This window comes from Erpetoichthys calabaricus, chromosome 3 (genome assembly GCF_900747795.2).
Source record: "Erpetoichthys calabaricus chromosome 3, fErpCal1.3, whole genome shotgun sequence".
In the NCBI taxonomy this organism is placed as follows: domain Eukaryota; kingdom Metazoa; phylum Chordata; class Cladistia; order Polypteriformes; family Polypteridae; genus Erpetoichthys; species Erpetoichthys calabaricus.
In genome coordinates this window covers 232,647,036-232,667,667 of record NC_041396.2, presented here as the reverse complement: position 1 = coordinate 232,667,667, position 20,632 = coordinate 232,647,036, and the positions used below count along the sequence as shown (strand labels likewise).

The window sequence follows — 20,632 nt, the reverse complement described above, 5'->3', positions numbered from 1 at the left end:
GCGGTGCTTGATTTTTATATAATAACACTTCTCTTGTAATGCAACACTTTTTGAAAATAAAAAAAGAAATAAACCAAACATATTTATTAGTTACATTGCTAATTCAACCTAATAACGTCTTATCTTATGGTAACAATGAGTCAGTTTGTCTGTATAAAGGAGGTAGATTTTTAAGATTGCAAAATCTAGTGTAATTGCATCTAACTTTACATGAAATGCTAGATTTAATTTTATGCTTTAGATATAAACAATCATGTCTTAGCTATATTTTTTTCTTATCTTTTTTCTTCAGGTGGGGCTGTCGGAGGAAGCACAGGAACAGATGCGTATGATGCTGTGCCAGAAAGAATCAAATTATATTCGTCTGAAGAGAGCCAAGATGGATAAATCCATGTTTGTTAAAATCAAAACACTTGGCATTGGCGCATTTGGTGAGGTGTGCCTTGCCCGAAAGGTGGATACAAATGCTTTATATGCTATGAAGACCTTGCGTAAAAAAGATGTCCTTCTTAGGAACCAAGTGGCACATGTAAAGGCTGAGCGCGACATTCTTGCTGAGGCAGACAATGAGTGGGTGGTTCGTCTGTACTATTCATTCCAAGACAAAGATAACTTGTATTTTGTCATGGACTATATTCCGGGAGGGGACATGATGAGCTTATTGATACGAAAGGGAGTTTTCCCAGAAGAACTGGCACAGTTTTATATTGCCGAGCTCACATGTGCTGTGGAGAGCGTGCACAAAATGGGCTTCATCCACCGTGATATCAAGCCAGACAACATTTTGATAGACAGAGATGGGCATATCAAACTCACAGACTTTGGCCTCTGCACTGGATTTAGGTGGACACATGATTCCAAGTACTACCAAAGTGGTAAGGAAACTAAAAACTTACTTTCTGCATAATTTAATATTAATAATTAATATCACTATTTTCAGTTTTTAAAATGTACATAATCACTGAATGTACAAAAATTAATTTGGTAGATTTTAGGATACAGTATTTTAAATACTATATCTCTATTATATAGTGACATTAACAACATGCATGATATTCAAGCTGCGGTGGGTTGGCACCCTGCCCGGGATTGTTTCCTGCCTTGTGCCCTGTGTTGGCTGGGATTGGCTCCAGCAGACCCCCGTGACCCTGTGTTCGGATTCAACGGGTTGGGAAATGGATGGATGGATGGATGATATTCAAGGCACTTTATGGAGCAAACCAGGCTACAGTATACGATTTGATGTAGTAATTTAGCAGCATCAGAACAGTCGTCTTCTTCTTTCGGCTGCTCCCGTTAGGGGTCGCCACAGCGGATCATCTTCTTCCATATCTTTCTGTCCTCTGCATCTTGTTATGTTACACCCATCACTTGCATGTCCTCTCTCACCACATCCATAAACCTTCGCTTAGGCCTTCCTCTTTTTCTCTTGCCTGGCAGCTCTATCCTTAGCATCCTTCTCCCAATATACTCAGCATCTCTCCTCTGCACATGTCCAAACCAACGTAATCCCGCCTCTCTGACTTTGTCTCCCAACCGTCCAACTTGCGCCGACACTCTAATGTACTTATTTCTAATCCTATCCATCCTCGTCACACCCAATGCAAATCTTAACATCTTTAACTCTGCTGCCTCCAGCTCTGTCTCCTGCTTTCTGGTCAGTGCCACTGTCTTCAACCCATATAACATAGCTGGTTTTACTAACGTCCTGTAGACCTTCCCTTTCACTCTTGCTGATATCTGTCTGTCACAAATCATTCCTGACACTCTTCTCCACCCATTCCACCCTGCCTGCACTCTCTTTATCACCTTTCTCTTCCACAATCCCCATTACTCTGTACTCTTGTAGCAGCATCAGAACAGTAAATATAGTAAATGCAGCACTGACAGATTGCAGAAGGTTCTTAAAATATGCAAGAAAAGCCTTTACTTCTTGAAAAGTCCGGGTGATGCCCCAAGAATTAATTCAGTTTTACATATGTTGAGATGCAAAAGGTTTTCAGACATTTAGGCACGGAGGTCATTGGAGCTTTAAGTTCAAGTTTGGTGCACCCTGAGCAAGTCATATGTATCTACATGTGCATTTATCCCAAATTCCTTTATACTTTGTGAGGTGCATTTACTGGTTTTCAGTTGACAGGTGACCATATAGTTTGTAGTGGTGGCTGAGAAAAAAATGTTTTCATGCATAATGTAAGAAAAAGGAGTATATAAAAAGGACATATCAGATCAGTATCGGTCAAGCAAAGGAAATCACTCAAAATATTCTATTTAAGTTTAAGCAAATGTACTTACTGCTAAAATTTGCTTTTTATTACACTGACTTTTGTATTTCAATCCATTTGATGTATAAAATCACATTTGGGTTTTTTAGGCATAAGAAGCACTCCAATTTTCTTAGTAGGTACAAGTCTAGTGCTGCCTCTAAAATGCACCTTTTAAGTTAAGCAACAAAATGTTAAAATAAGTCTTCTCATGCGTACCTTCAGAGCAGAGTTGACTCTATACATAGTTTAGATTTGAAAATGAAAACTAAAAAAAAAATAAAATGATTTCTGCTATTTTCATCAGAAACCAATTTTCTGATTAGTATTAGAGCAAAACCAAATTATGATTAGTGTGCATGATTTTGTTTAACTACTTATTTGTCTCATTTACCTTTCAGTGGATAAAGTAAAAATTGATTGATTATAAAATAATTGTGCATCTCACATATTTTAATTTTCTTAAAGAGTTTTTGTTTCAAAAATTTCACATTTAAGCCATAGTTCCTACAGTACTTGCACTGTACTATAACTATATAATTAGAAGTAGAGTGGGCGATAAGTTGATTTGAAGTATGGATTTCTAACAACCATCTTACCACTATGCTAAATTAGTAAAAAATTTGCAAACAATTTTGAAGTATAAAACTTTCAGTCTGAAAACATGTGCATGCAAAAAGAAACAACATATGATTTTTCTGTTAGTGTATTTGTGTCTTATTGGTGATGTTTTTTTTTTGTATGGACTTGTATGTGAGCTCTGTGTAATAAATGAGTTGACCCCTTTAAGAGTACAGTGGAACCTCGGTTCACGAACGTCTCGGTACACGTACACCTCGGTTTACGACCAAAAAGTTCACCAAGCTTTTGCCTCGGTTCACGACCACACACTTGGCATACGAACAAGCCAGTTTCCCTTTCGGTTTGTACATGTTCAGTCTCTCCCTGTGCATTTCCTGTGCAGCGAGCGAGCGAGCAAGAGAGAGAGAGCACCACACACACACACACACACACACACACACACACACACAGAGGCAGCCCGAGAGAGCAGACACACAGGCAGCGGGAGAGAGAGACAGCACGAGAGAGAGAGAGCCGTGCACACACACAGGCAGCCGAGAGAGAGAGCTGGACGCATTAAGGTAGGAAGGCAGTTAAAGAATGCACTGGACTTGATTTTGTTTTCACTTCTGTTTCCAGCGATCGGTTCATAGCGTGCATTGTTGCAATGTTACTTTTCTTGGTGGTTTATTAAATTGCGGATTTTTTCAAATGAAATGTTCATTTTTTTCCCTGTGCTTAAAACTCATTAAAAAAAAAAAGTGTTTTTAGCCAGCGGCTGGTAGCGCTATAGCACAAACTATTGCAGTGTTAGTTTTCTCTGTTGTTCAAGGTTTTCTCAGTGTTGTTCAATGTTTTTACATTTAGTTTACTATTACACTGTGCATTCTATGGTTTAATTAACTATATTTGTGCTTAAAAACTTAAAAAAATATATATATATTTACATACTGTTCGTATGGTCTGGAACGGATTAATTGTATTTACATACAATCCTATGGGGGAAATTGCTTCGGTTCACGACCAAATCGGTTTACGACCAGAGTTTTGGAACGAATTATGGTCGTGAACCGAGGTTCCACTGTATTGCCCAGTGTGCTACAGGTATGTGGTTTGACCTGATCGGTGAGTTGGTGCTGGCTTTGGCTCCCATGGCTGTGCATTGGCTGGTAGATTTGAAACGGGAAGAAAAGAGCAATGTCTGGACCTGTGTGCTGGTGGCATGAGTGATGAACAAAATGTTCAAGCCTGAGTGGTTAATCCATTTGAGTAGCAGAGTGTTAATAACCTTTTTGTCATATAAGACGTGTTCCTATGTGCACTCTGAAAACTGTCAGAAAAACTATACAAATACATTATACCAATATCTTCTGAATCTGTCAAACATTTTTAATTGTACCTGTGATGTGGATTTTTGGCCGTACCACCCAAAATTAATTATAATTTTCACCCTGATTCTTGCTCTAAAAAATGGTTCTAATGTAAAAATATGATTTCTTTTCCTAATTCTTGTAATACCAAAAACAATGTATATTGTCTTTTTTGTTTTTATTGACTTGTCAATGCTGTCTAAGACATCATAGGAAATAACTGACTTTTTTTAAATATATTTAACCCATAGGTGACCACGTGCGTCAAGATAGCATGGACTTCAGTAAAGAATGGGAGAACTCATCAAATTGCCGCTGTGGGGACAGACTGAAACCATTAGAGAGGCGTGCAGCGAGACAGCACCAACGTTGCCTTGCTCACTCTCTTGTTGGGACCCCAAATTACATTGCTCCAGAAGTTCTCCTGAGAACTGGTAACCTATTTTAACATAGTAAAATTATTTTAAATCATAATGGGTTGGAAAAAATGCAACGAAATGGGTGCATTTTATCAGTTAGTAAGTACTGATATTATGCAAAGCTTACTTTACTTTGTAGTAGAGATGACAAACAGAAGAATGAAAAATTGTTTTAACATTTAAAACATACAGTTATATTAAGAGTTGTTTGCAAAGAAGTCTTTGACAGGTGCCAGGAGTTTAAAGTGTGTTTTCTAGGGAGTTCTTGGTATTTTGTCATGGTCGGATAATATTGAAATTTTCTCTTGACTTTTATGAATATTTTGTAGCCCAGTTCTTCAGTTTTATCCTTTGAGGCTTGAATGATCAGGTTTATTTTTTTACTTGTATTACACATTCTGTTTTGTTATTTGCAATGCCTGCTTTTAGCATAGATACCAAAAGGGAATCTCTACAGATTCCCATCTAAACAAAAGATTTATGCATAACTTGGAGTCTGGTTTGCTTAACCTGCCACCCTGCATTCTGCATAGATCTCCTGAAGTTCAAAGATAAATCATGAGAGCACCATTATTTTAGAACATGCAAACTGAAGATACCCTACCAGTTTCCATTCAGACAGTTCTTCAAATAATCCTTACAGGTGTTTTGTTTCTTCTCTTCATAAATCCTTTGCTAGCTATTAAAATAATGAATGACTCTTTCTTAAAATATAAGAAAATAGAAAAGGTTTCTTTGCAGCCTTTGTCAATTTTCGTAAAGTGTTTGACTCAGTTGATTGAGCTGCCCTGTGGGACATCCTGAGGGTTTGCGGGATCCCCTCGAGATTGCTGGATGTCATGGCCGGCCAATACACTGGGTACTGTAAGTTCTGTGCAGAGTGGAGGCAGAACCTCTGTGTTTTTCCCAGTTGATTCTGGGGTTTGTCAGGGGTGTGTTCTTGCTCCTACTCTGTTCAGTGCTTGTATGGACTGGGTGTTGGGCAAGGTCATGGGGTCCAGCGGCTGTGGAGCAGCTGTTGGTGAAGAAAAATTCACGGATCTTGACTTCGATGATGATGCTGTGATCTTCACAGAGTCAATGGAGGCTCTGATTGGGGCGCTCGAGAGACTGAGCAAGGAGTCTGAGTGTCTGGGCTTGCGAGTGTCCTGGATAAAAACCAAGATCCAGGCCTTAAATGACCTCTTGGGCACAGCCATCAGCAGTGTGTCTGTCTGCGGAGAGAGTGCCGACCTTGTCGAAAGGTTTGCTTACCTTGGCAGTGACATTCATGTCTCTTGAGACTCTTCCTATGAAGTCAGTAGACAGATTGGGAGAGCATGGGGTGGTTACGAGGTCGCTGGAAAGGGGTGTGTGGTGCTCCCGATATCTATGCAAAAGCACAACGGTTCAAGTCTTTAGAGTCCTGGTGCTTCCTGTCTTGCTATATGGTTGTGAGACATGGACGCTTTCCAGTGACCTGAGAGGAAGAGTGGATTCCTTTGGTACTATGTCTCCGGAAAATCCTTTGGTACCGTTGGTTTGACTTTGTGTTGAAATGTAGTCCCGAGTGAGGCACATTACCTGCATTGTGAGAGAATGTCAGTTACGGCACTACGGCTATGTGGCGTGTTTCCACAAGAGTGATCCAGCTCGTAAGATCCTCATTGTTGGGGGCCCGAGTGGCTAGAGCAGGCCAAGGGTCGCCCACATAACACCTGGCTGCGGCAGATGGAGGGTCATTTCCAGAGGGTGGGACTGGACCGTGTGTCTGCCTGGGGGGTTGCCAACCAGGATCCCAAGCTGTTTCGTCATGTAGCGGGTGTGGCAACGCACTGTGCCAGTGTATGCTACCGAACTTAACTTGACTTGTTTTTAAGAACTGAAGTTTGTAAAATTAAATTGGAAAGGTCTTATTAGTGTAGTAGGCTGACAAAATGTGACTATAGAGATACAGTTTCAAGTACTTCTTAAGTCAAATAAAATTGAATAATACATTGACGTATACTGCATAATTAAACTGTAATACTTAGTGGCATTTTTAATGTTTTAGATTATTACTCTATTAGGACCAAAATACAAAGGTAAATCAAAAAGTAAAGGCAATTTTAAAATTACATGTAACTACATCAGACTTATTTCCTGTATATCTATAGAAATGGAAGACTACTATTACTATGCTTTTGAAAGCATTTAATACAGTTCCAGACACCACTTTATGTAGGGTAAAATTTCAATATGCAAGTCTTTTCAAAAATACTGTCTATGGTAATTCTTACTATTTTTAATTTAATTATTTTTCTTTATTTTTATCTCCCTTCTTTATTATCCTTTCTCCTGCATTTAATTTTCCACATTCCCCTCATTGCTATTTTTGTTGAACATTTTGCTCTGCCATTTAATCAACGTGTGTCCTCTTCTCACATCCCCATTTCTTATCTGTTATTATGTAATGAAAAAAAGTCTACTTTGTATTAATCTTCAAATGATCAACTTTGTATTCTTTGCTCATTTCTAAGAAAGGAATCTTCCACACCCTGTTTCTTTTGTATGATTAATTTTACTTATTTCCCTTTCTCACTTGTACATCCTTGAATGTTCTTACCACTGGACCCTCAAATAATGAGACATTTAAATATTACAACTGCAACACCAAAGAAAAGCGTATTTCATGTGTCCATCCTTTTATTGTATCCCTTTGCACTTCTTGTCTGTTGCTTTTACCATTACTTTCTGTGTTAGTTGTGTTTCCACAATATCCTGCTTGAGATTAAAAATTAAATTGATGTTTTTTGTCTTGTTTGGTTGTAAAAATATTTAAAATAGGAAAACATGCAAATGTGATATTTACCATGGGTATTTTTCCAATTTTACATATAAATTACTGAATACTGAAGAATGCTTATGTGTTGATTTATTTTTAAATTGTATTGTTTTCCTTTGTTCAGGTTATACTCAGTTATGCGACTGGTGGAGTGTGGGTGTAATTCTTTATGAAATGTTACTTGGCCAACCTCCATTCCTGGCTACAACTCCACTAGATACACAACTAAAGGTAAGAAGTAAAACAAATCACACCCTTAAAATTTAAAATGATTCACAATGCAAATGACAACAGTAATATACTGTAACATTAGCAAGATTTTCCTTTTATAGGGCAAGAAAGTGCCATGTTTTTTTTTTTCCATAAGTTGTGTGGAAAACAACATGAGGAGAAATCAGGAAGAAATTTGTGATCACTTTTATAATTTTCAATTTTCCTGCTTTAAATAATCTAAAAATTAATTTGACCATCTAAATCATAGTAATAGAATCAGATTAAACAATTACAAACAAAAAATAAATCTTTTCATCTTTTTGTTGACGACATTGATTGGTTATTTTTGGAGTTTGTTCCTCAACTACAAATTAAAACCTACCCCCAAAATAAGTAACTTGTAATAAGAGTGAGGTATTAAATCTTGATAAAATCTTGATGAAATGAAATCTTAGTGTGCTGTCAATGAAAGTGTCTGATAAAATGTAAAGGGGTAAACGAAGAGACTTTGATGTGTGTTTGACTTCAGTTTGATGTACAGTGCATCCGGAAAGTATTCACAGTGCATCATTTTTTCCACATTTTGTTATGTTACAGCCTTATTCCAAAATGGATTAAATTAATTTTTTTCCTTAGAATTCTACACACAACTAACTCCCCATAATGACAACGTGAAAAACGTTTACTTTTGATTTTTGCAAATTTATTAAAAATAAAAAAAATTGAGAAAGCACATGTACATAAGTATTCACAGCCTTTGCCATGAAGCTCAAAATTGAGGTCAGGTGCATTCTGTTTCCCCTGATCATCCTTGAGATGTTTCTGCAGCTTAATTGGAGTCCACCTGTGGTAAATTCAGTTGATTGGACGTGATTTGGAAAGGCACACACCTGTCTATATAAGGTCCCACAGTTGGCAGTTCATGTCAGAGCACAAACCAAGCATGAAGTCAAAGGAATTGTCTGTAGACCTCCGAGACAGGATTGTCTCGAGGTACAAATCTGGGGAAGGTTACAGAAAAATTTCTGCTGCTTTGAAGGTCCCAATGAGCACAGTGGCCTCCATCATCCGTAAGTGGAAGAAGTTCAAAACCACCAGGACTCTTCCTAGAGCTGGCTGGCCATCTAAACTGAGCGATCGGGGGAGAAGAGCCTTAGTCAGGGAGGTGACCAAGAACCCGATGGTCACTCTGTCAGAGCTCCAGAGGTCCTCTGTGGAGAGAGTAGAACCTTCTAGAAGGACAACCATCTCTGCAGCATTCCACCAATCAGGTGTGTATGGTAGAGTGGCCAGACAGAAGCCACTCCTTAGTAAAAGGCACATGGCAGCCCGCCTGGAGTTTGCCAAAAGGCACCTGAAGGACTCTCAGACCATGAGAAAGAAAATTCTCTGGTCTGATGAGACAAAGATTGAACTGTTTGGTGTGAATGCCAGGCATCATGTTTGGAGGAAACCAGGCACCACTCATCACCAGGCCAATACCATCCCTACAGTGAAGCATGGTGGTGGCAGCATCATGCTGTGGGGGTGTTTTTCAGTGGCAGGGACTGGGAGACTAGTCAGGATAAAGGGAAAAATGACTGCAGTAATGTACAGAGACATCCTGGATGAAAACCTGCTCCAGAGCGCTCTTGACCTCAGACTGGGGCGACGGTTCATCTTTCAGCAGGACAACAACCCTAAGCACACAGCCAAGATATCAAAGGAGTGGCTTCAGAACAACTCTGTGAATGTCCTTGAGTGGCCCAGCCAGAGCCCAGACTTGAATCCGATTGAACATCTTTGGAGAGATCCTAAAATGGCTGTGCACCGACACTTCTCATCCAACCTGATGGAGCTTGAGAGGTGCTGCAAAGAGGAATGGGCAAAACTGGCCAAGGATCGGTGTGCCAAGCTTGTGGCATCATATTCAAAAAGACTTGAGGCTGTAATTGCTGCCAAAGATGCATCGACAAAATATTGAGCAAAGGCTGTGAATACTTATGTACATGGGATTTCTCCGTTTTTTTATTTTTAATAAATTTGCAAAAACCTCAAGTAAACTTTTATCACATTGTCATTATGGGGTGTTGTGTGTAGAATTCTGAGGAAAAAAATAAATTTAATCCATTTTGGAATAAGGCTGTAACATAACAAAATGTGGAAAAAGTGATGCGCTGTGAATATGCACTGTATATGCCTGTTCCTAGTGTAAGGCTTCTTGAGTGCAGCTCACAGAAAGAAAGTTAGGTTCTTTTGTTTTGATTTCATTCATGATTAGTAAAAGTGCAAATTTTTCTGCCAAAATGTTTATTAGGCCTTTAAGTCAGACACCTTGAATGTTCAAATTCAGGGAAAGAGAATTATAGTACAGTATTACAATTTCTCAAGAGATCTCAAGAGTTCTTTTGGCATGTTTGTTCTTGAGGTGCTGAACCTGAAGGGCTCACTGGCCTTTATTGTGATAGAGAATCAGAGAAGTGTATCCTCTTGTTCTTTGGGAAAATAGTTAATGCCCAGGGCATGAAGCGGGCCGGTTTACACTTGGTATGGAGTACTGACACTATTCAGTTTTTTCCCTGAGGCGTACCTGTATTAAATGGTTGCATACCAGCATCTCACGCACTGACTTTTAAGGGCAAATCAACCCACTCCCCAGAAAAACTCTGTCTGATCAAATGTACAAATATAATCCCTGGTGAAACTCCAAGGAGAATGATCTTTGATCTAATGTATGTATATCATCACGATTGCACTCCAGTGGGGAACACCTAACACCCCGCAGCACTTGATTAAGAAATCAAGTACATTTTACAATGCATCAGGAGGAGGAACAGGAAGCTAACAAAAAATAGTGACATGGGTGAAAGGCTCCAACTAGGGACAGTTGGGGTACTATCAGATGTAAGCTGAAGTAATGTGTATTTGCTTTAAAGTTAAGCCTGTTTAGTTTAGACTTGCCTATTCAGAGTAATGCAACACACAATATAAAGAGACCTTCAGATGCCTCCACTAAAGTGTTACAAGTTCTTACCAGTTTGGAGAGAGTTATATAGTAGGAACAAAGGAGCACAGATGGAGGCCAATTATAAGCAGTGATGTCTCTGCACAACCCACCATCTCCCAGCAAATGATAATGCGTTTTAAAAATATAAGTAGTGCTAGGGTGTTGTACCATGTTAGCCATTATGAATGTAATGAGAAGTCAAGCAAAACGACACCTTTTAGTTAGCCAATAAAAGGTCATTTTGCTTGACTTCTCACTAAAAATATAAGTAGTAATATTTAGTACACTTGATGCAATTTCTTTCTAGAAAAAGTATTTCTGTTTGGAGTATGTGAAGTTTTCTTTGTGAGTCATGCTGCTAGTATGTTTCCAGGTTGTTTGGGCAGCATGTTTGACTCAGAAGAGTTCCGGGCATGCCATTCACAAGTACAGCTTGAAGTTTTCAGTTCTTCCTTGGGTCTTAAAAAACACAGTCCTTTTGACACTAGAATCCCTGAAGCCTACGTAAAAAGGCGTAATCCCGGGCCACCTTAAATTCCCTCATACCTCCTCATCAGCATCTTTGTTTTACATATGTTCACACAAGCAGCAAGTAGCCTGCTATCCCATCCCCCACTGACGCAGCTGAAGTTCTCCCAGCTCAAGTTTTGTTTATGTGGGTGTGAGGGGCCTGGAATTGTAGAGGGTGAATAATATCTCGTTATTTGGAATACATACATTTCATGTGTGTTCCATGTCTACAATGATCTAGGTAAATGTAGGATGGCAGGAAAAGCGAGGCAAGAAAAGTTGAACATATAACTAAAAAAGAAACGTTTTGCATTTTATAGTACTAATGACACAATGTTGACATGACTGAACTCCAAATAGCAAATAAACACTTTCACAAAAGGTACAAGTATAACGAAACAAGTGCACTTTTATTCAAGAATATAACAGAAGAAAAAGAAATTGGGTTAGGGTATGACGCTGACACGACTGCTTGGGTGGTGCAGAGGTAAGTACTGCTGTCTCATAATCAAGAGATTGCAGGCTTGATTCCCGGTCTTTCCTACATTTACCATTTTGAGTAGTGAGCTACTCTTATTGTTACTATTATAGAATAAAAACATACATTTGATTTGAGTCTGTAACACCCGGTGTACATTTATGGTACTTGTAAAGGTTAGTGTCTTTTTTTGTTTGTTTTGTTTTTTTTTCTGTTTTATTCTCTCCGAATTGCACCCACATAGCAAAAATGCCACTTGTTATAAGTTATCATTTGCTTGAAATTAAGGTTTAGTTTTTCTTCACACTGGAACTAGTTTCCTTAGTGCTGTGATATGAGGTAGACAGTGTTTTGAAAAAAGTCAAATGTGTACTGTTGTCTGTGTATGTTAAATATATAGCTTGCACTTGACAAATCTCCTCTTCTCACATACAGTAGTGTAATAAGGTTTTATTCTGTCTCGCTTTTCATAAATTACTATAGCTATTTTTTAGTTTCTGTCTTGCTTTAATATACTTAAGTGTGTACTTTTTAGCTCTATAGTGCTTAAAACATTCTTCTTTACTTTATAGGTCATCAATTGGCAAACAACCCTACATATACACCCTCAAGCAAAGCTGAGTCCAGAAGCATCTGACCTTATCATCAAGCTATGCCGAGGCCCAGAGGATCGGCTGGGGAAAAATGGTGCTGATGAGATTAAGGCTCACCCCTTCTTTAAAACCATCGATTTTTCTGTAGACTTGCGGCAGCAGCATCACCCTGCACCTTATATTCCTAAAATTACACATTCTACTGACACTTCCAACTTTGACCCAGTGGATCCTCACAAGCTATGGAGCAGTGATGATGATGCTGAAGAGAATCTGAATGATACTCTTAATGGCTGGTACAAAAATGGCAAGCATCCAGAACATGCCTTCTATGAATTTACTTTTCGACGTTTCTTTGATGACAATGGATACCCATATAGTTATCCTAAACCTATCAAATATGATGGTTGTGATTCTAATGACCAAGACACTGAGTCCCTTCTGGTACAAGGAGAGGAGGAATTATCCAGTCAGGCTGGTCAAAGCCGTGATTTAGTATATGTATGAATTTGTGGTGGTTCAGTGAGGATTCCTTTTAGGTAGTAAGTACCTGCAATTTGTTCTCATGGGTATAAGTCGAGCTAATATCCTGGTGATGTAAATGGCTCTACGAAAATTGCATCACATAGTGGCCTTGGAGTGCTTCTGAAGTTGTTGCTTTATTTAGATGTTCTGGGGTACGATGTTAAAATATCAAAAGCACTAGTCTGTTTTAATTTTTAAGACAAATCTTAAAAATAGTATTTACCAAAGCAGAGTAGATGGTGTAGGTACTTTTTTTTTTTTTTGGGCCATAGTTTCTGCTTTGTGTATCTGCCCCCACTCCCCTTTTACAGGGTGCTTTTGCGCTTCATATTTGCTGGTTTTTATTTTTTCAAGAATTATTGATATAAAGGTCCCTGATAATACAGTTAATTAAAACATTTTCAATTGGATTTTATTTATTTATCCGTAAAAATTGATGAATTTAGTAAACTTGTACATCATTACTTCCTTGTTTATTAGGACCCACTCCAAATTATAAATGTATTCAAAATATATTTGTAAATGATTTCTGCATTTTCAGGTATCTTTGGGGAGGAAAAAAGCAGTATGTAGTAGAAACAAGTATTTGTAAATATGTAATGCCTTTAAAAAAAACTTTAAAAAACTTGTATATCTCAGTGCCTTTCAGTTTAACATTCTACCAAATATAAGTGCTGGGAAAATTGGAAATGCTCCCATATTTGATAGATCATGTTGAAATTATGTCATTGTAATGTGTACATGCAGATTTTAGTTACCATGCTGCTTCCTGCTGTCTCTTCATGGATTTGTCTGAATTTCATTCATCCTCTTCAGCAGTTCTGTTGAAAACAGTGTAAAGAACTTGCATGTTAATTATCATTTTCTACTTTCTAATATTATTTATTTTAAGTAATTTAGAAAAGCAATTTTTCATTTTTTTTTTTTAGAACTGCTGCTAAATAAGCTATTTTTTTAAAAAGAACAGGCAGTTTCCCTGGGCTCTCCCATGCCCTTTTTACACTGTAAACATTAAGCTTCAGACATGCCGTAAATAATTCCACTCTATTTTACCATTCTTTTTCAGATAATTTGAAAACCTCTAATTTCTATGTTTGAGCCATGGAAAGGGGTGCAAACAGATTTCTCACATATTTATCCCAGCATAACCAAAAATTACACCATCAATCAGTCTTTTAACTTAATTTTTGCTTCTGACTGGTGCTTTCTTCATGCACATCTTCACTAGCTGTTCATACGTATCTTTTTTTTTTTCTTATTTATACATATCAATTTTTTAAATTATGCTGTAAAAACTTGATGTAAATATTTGTAACACTTATTCATGTTGGTTTCTTGACATGCTGTCTTAGGGCAGGCCCTCTGCTTATGTGTATTTTGGCGTGAGTGTGTGTATGTATGCATTTCATTGGTGTTTTAGTTTTGTTTGTTTTCTTTTTCCCGCTTCATTGGAGTAGATTATAAGTGTGGTTTATTACTGAGAGATAAACACAGTTCATGGAATGCTTTTTAATTTGTATTTCAATCGATGAAAATGCTGCTAATAGTTCTGGTGGTAGCATAAAACTGTGAGAGAAGACTTGGGTGCCTTCTAACCTTAGAGTATTTGATTCATAGCCACAACCTTTATGATTAAATCCACACAATTGGTGCCTTTCAACATCATTGGTGATCATAGTCTAGTGCAGCCAAAGTTTTAAAAGCCAATGCTTTTTTCCCAGCCTTGGCAGTGTTACATTTTTCAAGTGCTTGAACCTCCCAAAAGGTATTTTATTTATATGAAGATGGTTTTACAAATTACAGCCAGTTATTCTTCCAGTGAAGATCAAGCTGTGACCTGATGCATAATGTGCTGTTTTGACAGCATCCCTGAGAAGACTGCTAATGTTTCATTTGTCTTTAAAGCATTCTGTATCTATTCCTGAACAGAAACAGAGGTGTTCTGGAGTGTTGAGTGAAATTACAAAAATTATTTTCTCATGTTCTCAGTTCTTAATGTAATTTTCAGTTGGTGAGGGGAATAATAAATCATTTAAAGGAATCTGTTCTCAGTTGGTCTATTTGGCAACTTTCCAGATATGCAGAATTCATGCCTGCTTTTTTTTTGATTAATTTCATTTTTATTGAAGCTAATAAATGAAAACCATAAACAGGATTTACATGATTAAGGGATAACAAGTGAGGAACAGGATTATACAGAGGGAGAAAAGATGGTTATAAGTAACCTGCAAGACAAACCAAAGAGTGCAGCAGTCCACCAGCAGACAGAAAAAGAAAAGGATTTGATAGGTTTGAACTGCCACTGTCAGTGGCTGATTATTGGATTTCCTGGAGGACAGAATGATATTCATAAAGATAGTATTCCAAGATAAGGAGATAGAAAATGGAATATCATGTTGCTACATTGAAAGCAAAAGGAAAGTTTGTACTTGTACTAGTACAGCAAACAAAGAGGCAAGTGTTTTTTGTGTCAAGGGACAAGAAAATAAAAAAATGCATGAAGGAGGAATGGGAGAGAAAACAGTCATGCCACTTGTCATAAGAGCTCATCTCTCCTAAAGATGAAAATAAAAGAACAGATGGTGAAACTGAGCCTCGGTGCCTGGAACATCTAGAGACCCAAATCATTAAAACCACATCCCAGTCTTTTAGAACCTAATGGTGGTCAAAGCAGAAAGGAGATGGGGTGTGCACCAATATAGAGCTTCACCATGAAAAATGGAGATTTATGCTGTATGCTAAATGCTTCTCTACTCTGGCGCCAAGCCTTCAAAGCAATGAGTGATAAAACGACTAGAGCTGCAAAAGACTTTGGTCTTAAATGGGTGAAGGTGAGAGAGGGGGTAAACAAGCCTGTATTTAATGGAAAGCTAAATTGTAGGAATGCTGAGCTTTTTCCAGATACACCGATATACAGTTCTAAGTTATGGAGAGACATTCCACCATCAGACTAATCTTGGCCAGAATGATTATTACAGGATCTCTAGCTGTTCCATAGGAGTTGAGAGTTGAAGGATATGACTAATACTAAGACTAATATTTCGGGGTGGTGGGGGGTATTGAAATATTTCAATCAGACATGGAGATGGAAGAACCCTGAAATTAATTCATAAGTACTCAACAAATTGATTAGACAAGTTAGATATTAAGGGTATTACCTAGGAAAATTAGAACACTCCGCATATGAAGATTTTTTTTTTTTTTTTTGAAATGCTTTGTGTGTTTGTACAGGTAATTAAGCCTCTAACCCCACGGTCAAACACATTTGCAGATTTGAAAGGGTTGACGTATTTCTGAATTGGATGGGATGAATAAAGGGGTTTAATTGTATTAATACAGTGGTGTGAAAAACTATTTGCCCCCTTCCTGATTTCTTATTCTTTTGCATGTTTGTCACACAAAATGTTTCTGATCATCAAACACATTTAATAACCATTAGTCAAATATAACACAAGTAAACACAAAATGCAGTTTTTAAATGATGGTTTTTATTATTTAGGGAGAAAAAAAATCCAAGCCTACATGGCCCTGTGTGAAAAAGTAATTGCCCCCTTGTTAAAAAATAACCTAACTGTGGTGTATCACACCTGAGTTCAATTTCCGTAGCCACCCCCAGGCCTGATTACTGCCACACCTGTTTCAATCAAGAAATCACTTAAATAGGAGCTGCCTGACACAGAGAAGTAGACCAAAAGCACCTCAAAAGCTAGACATCATGCCAAGATCCAAAGAAATTCAGGAACAAATGAGAACAGAAGTAATTGAGATCTATCAGTCTGGTAAAGGTTATAAAGCCATTTCTAAAGCTTTGGGACTCCAGCGAACCACAGTGAGAGCCATTATCCACAAATGGCAAAAACATGGAACAGTGGTGAACCTTCCCAGGAGTGGCCGGCCGACCAAAATTACCCCAAGAGCGCAGAGACGACTCATCAGAGAGGTCACAAAAGACCCCAGGACAACGTCTAAAGAACTGCAGGCCTCACTTGCCTCAATTAAGGTCAGTGTTCACGACTCCACCATAAGAAAGAGACTGGGCAAAAACGGCCTGCATGGCAGATTTCCAAGACGCAAACTACTGTTAAGCAAAAAGAACATTAGGGCTCGTCTCAATTTTGCTAAGAAACATCTCAATGATTGCCAAGACTTTTGGGAAAATACCTTGTGGACTGATGAGACAAAAGTTGAACTTTTTGGAAGGCAAATGTCCCGTTACATCTGGCGTAAAAGGAACACAGCATTTCAGAAAAAGAACATCATACCAACAGTAAAAGATGGTGGTGGTAGTGTGATGGTCTGGGGTTGTTTTGCTGCTTCAGGACCTGGAAGGCTTGCTGTGATAGATGGAACCATGAATTCTACTGTCTACCAAAAAATCCTGAAGGAGAATGTCCGGCCATCTGTTCGTCAACTCAAGCTGAAGCGATCTTGGGTGCTGCAACAGGACAATGACCCAAAACACACCAGCAAATCCACCGCTGAATGGCTGAAGAAAAACAAAATGAAGACTTTGGAGTGGCCTAGTCAAAGTCCTGACCTGAATCCAATTTGAGATGCTATGGCATGACCTTAAAAAGGCGGTTCATGCTAGAAAACCCTCAAATAAAGCTGAATTACAACACTTTTGCAAAGATGAGTGGGCCAAAATTCCTCCAGAGCGCTGTAAAAGACTCATTGCAAGTTATCGCAAACGCTTGATTGCAGTTATTGCTGCTAAGGGTGGCCCAACCAGTTATTAGGTTCAGGGGGCAATTACTTTTTCACACAGGGCCATGTAGGTTTGGATTTTTTTTTCTCCCTAAATAATAAAAACCACCATTTACAAACTGCATTTTGTGTTTACTTGTGTTATATTTGACTAATGGTTAAATGTGTTTGATGATCAGAAACATTTTGTGTGACAAACATGCAAAAGAATAAGAAATCAGGAAGGGGGCAAATAGTTTTTCACACCACTGTAAGTGTGGCTTAAAACCACATCTGTCCCATTGTATGCCAGAGAAAAATCTGGTTTATACAGGTAAGTGAATGCTTTTTTCAGTATCTGAAGAAAGAAGGGTGGTCAGCAAGGATAAAGTAGGAGTTTCATCAATTGAATAGAAGGGAATATAGTCGTCAGCTACATGATGTGTTTGACTAAAGGCAGTTTGATCATGGTGTTTTAATTTGTGTGTGACAGTTTCTAAGTTCCATGCACAAAGCTTGGCCAACAATTGTGCAGCAGAATCTATCAAGGAAATTGGGCAGTAACTTGTTTAAGGTGAAGACCTTAGCATCTGAAAAAGTCTGCTACATGATGTGAGAGAGTAGATAAAACCTAAATACAAATTTTATTTGGCCCAGATATTGATCAATGCGAATACAAAAAGGAAGCATCCTCCTCAGTCTAGGAAAAATCAGATGTTTTATAAAGGTATTAATACGTTTGAAATTAAAGTGTTTAAATTTCATTAATAGCTCGAATTTTTAAAAAGAATTAATAGCACAGGGTTTTTTTTTTTTTGAAACCCTGTGAAATGTTTAAAAGGCCATAATTCAGAAATGAATGAAAACAAATCACATCTGTGAGCCTCATAATGTATATACAGTGCCCTCCCATAATGTTTGGGTCCGCTCCATAGTTTAAAATTACAAATCAAACAATTCAGACGTGATTACACGGCACAATGTAGACTTTAATTTTAGGGTATTTCCATACATCTTAATGTCACCAAGTAGAAATTACAACACTTTTTCTACATGATTCCCCCAATTTCAGGGTACCACAGTGTTTGCGATTGCTCCGGTGTGTTTCTTTGCTTAATATGGTATAAGATACCTAGGCTTGCTTCTACCCTTTGGAGTCTGTAGTTGGCCTTGTTCAATATGTGGACAAGAGCTGTGTCAAAGAAGCCATTATGAGGTTGATAAAAATAAAACCATTAGAGACATTGGTAAAGCATTAGGTCTACCTACAGTATATCAACTGTCTGAAATATTATTAAGATGAAAGAATGGACTGGTGAGCTCAGTGATCAAAAAGGGACTTGTAGGCAAAGGTAGACCTTCACTGCTGATGACAGAAAAATCCTCACTATGGTAAAGAAAAACCTCCAAACATGTCTGACTTATCCAAAACGGTCTTCAGGAGGCAGAAGTGCGAGTAGAAGACTTCATGAGCAGAAATATAGAGGCCAAACTGCACAATGCAAACCAGTAGTTAGCCACAAAACCAGGACAGCCATATTACAGTTTGCAAAAAAGTACTTAAAAGAGGCTTGTGGACAAACAAGACGAAGATGAACCTATATCAGAGTGATGGCAAGATAAAAGTGTGAAGAAGAAAAGGAACTGCTTAGGATCCATAGCATTACTACCTTCCTCTGTTAAACATGGGAGTGGAAGTGTTAATGGCTTGGGCATGTAGGGCTGCCACAGGTACTGGCACACTATTCTTCATTGATGATGGAACTGTTGACAGCAGTTGCACAACAAATTCTGAGGGGCACAGAAACATTTGATCCACTCAAGTTCCAGTAAATGCCTCCAAACTCATTGGACGATGCTTTATCATACATACAACAAGAAAATGATCCCAGACATAATGCTAAGGCAACACAGGAGTTTGTCAAAGCTAAAAAAAAAATAGAAATCCAATTGAGCATGCCTTTCATATGCTCATGAGAAAATGTAATGAGACAAGCCATATTTCTGGCATTCCTGTGGATGTTATTTTAACACTACCAACCTACCTTAAGATTACTGCAGACCACGTAACCCTTTCATGGCAGGTGGCGCAGTGGTAGTGCTCCTGCTTTGCAGTAAGGAGACTGGGTTCACTTCCCTGGTCCTCCCTGTGTGGAGAGCGCTTTCAGTAGTGAGAAAAGCGCTATATAAATGTAAAGAATTATTATTCCCTGATGGCAGTTGCCTCTTTCACCAATATGATGCCTCTTGCCACACTGCAAAAATTGTACCAGAATGGTTTGAGGAACATGACAAAGAGTTCAAGTTGTTGACTTGGCCTCCAAATTCTCCAGATCTCGATCTGATCAAGCATCTGTGGCATGTGCTGAAAAAACAAGTTTGATCCATGGATGCTCAGCCTCACAATTTACAGGACTTAAATCCTTCTGACGTTTTGGTGCCAAATACCACAAGGCACCATCAGAGGTCTTGTGGAGTCTGTGTTTTGATGTGGCAGCACGAGGGGGACCTACACAATATTACAGGTGCTGGTCATAAAATTAGAATATCATGACAAAGTTGATTAATTTCAGTAATTCCATTCAAAAAGTGAAACTTGTATATTAGATTAATTCATTACACACAGACTGATGTATTTCAAATGTTTATTTCTTTTAATGTTGATGATTATAACTGACAATTAATGAAAGTTCCAAATTCAGTATCTCGGAAAATTAGAATATTGTGAAAAGGTTCAATACTGAAGACACCTGGTGCCACACTCTAATCAGCTAATTAACTCAAAGCATCTGCAAAAGCCTTTAAATGGTCTCTCAGTCTAGTTCTGTAGGCTACACAATCATGAGGAAGACTGCCGACTTGACAGTTGTCCAAAAGACGACCATTGACACCTTGCACAAGGAGGGCAAGACACAAAAGGTCATTGCTAAAGAGGCTGGCTGTTCACAGAGCTCTGTGTCCAAGCACATTAATAGAGAGGCGAAGGGAAGGACAAGATGTGGTAGAAAAAAGTGTACAAGCAATAGGGATAACCGCACCCTGGAGAGGATTGTGAAACAAAACCCATTCAAAAATGTGGGGGAGATTCACAAAGAGTGGACTGCAGTGGAGTCAGTGCTTCAAGAACCACCACGCACAGACATATGTAAGACATGGGTTTCAGCTGTCGCATGCCTTGTGTCAAGCCACTCTTGAACAAGAGACAGCGTCAGAAACGTCTCGCC

General features: G+C 38.4%; 1 protein-coding gene across 3 annotated transcripts in view; it reads left to right on the top strand.

The window, feature by feature from the left end:
• Window positions 1-14,763, top strand: part of lats1 (large tumor suppressor kinase 1) — a 67,710-nt gene extending 52,947 nt beyond the window's left edge. For all 3 annotated transcript variants that reach the window (XM_028791261.2, XM_051925290.1, XM_028791260.2), the window contains exons 5-8: window positions 293-875; window positions 4,447-4,629; window positions 7,542-7,648; window positions 12,177-14,763. In XM_028791261.2, the coding sequence (XP_028647094.1) occupies window positions 293-875; window positions 4,447-4,629; window positions 7,542-7,648; window positions 12,177-12,704 (1,401 nt within the window). In that variant the 3' untranslated portion in view covers window positions 12,705-14,763. The remainder of the gene's footprint in view (window positions 1-292; window positions 876-4,446; window positions 4,630-7,541; window positions 7,649-12,176) is intronic.
• Window positions 14,764-20,632: the final 5,869 nt, after the last annotated feature.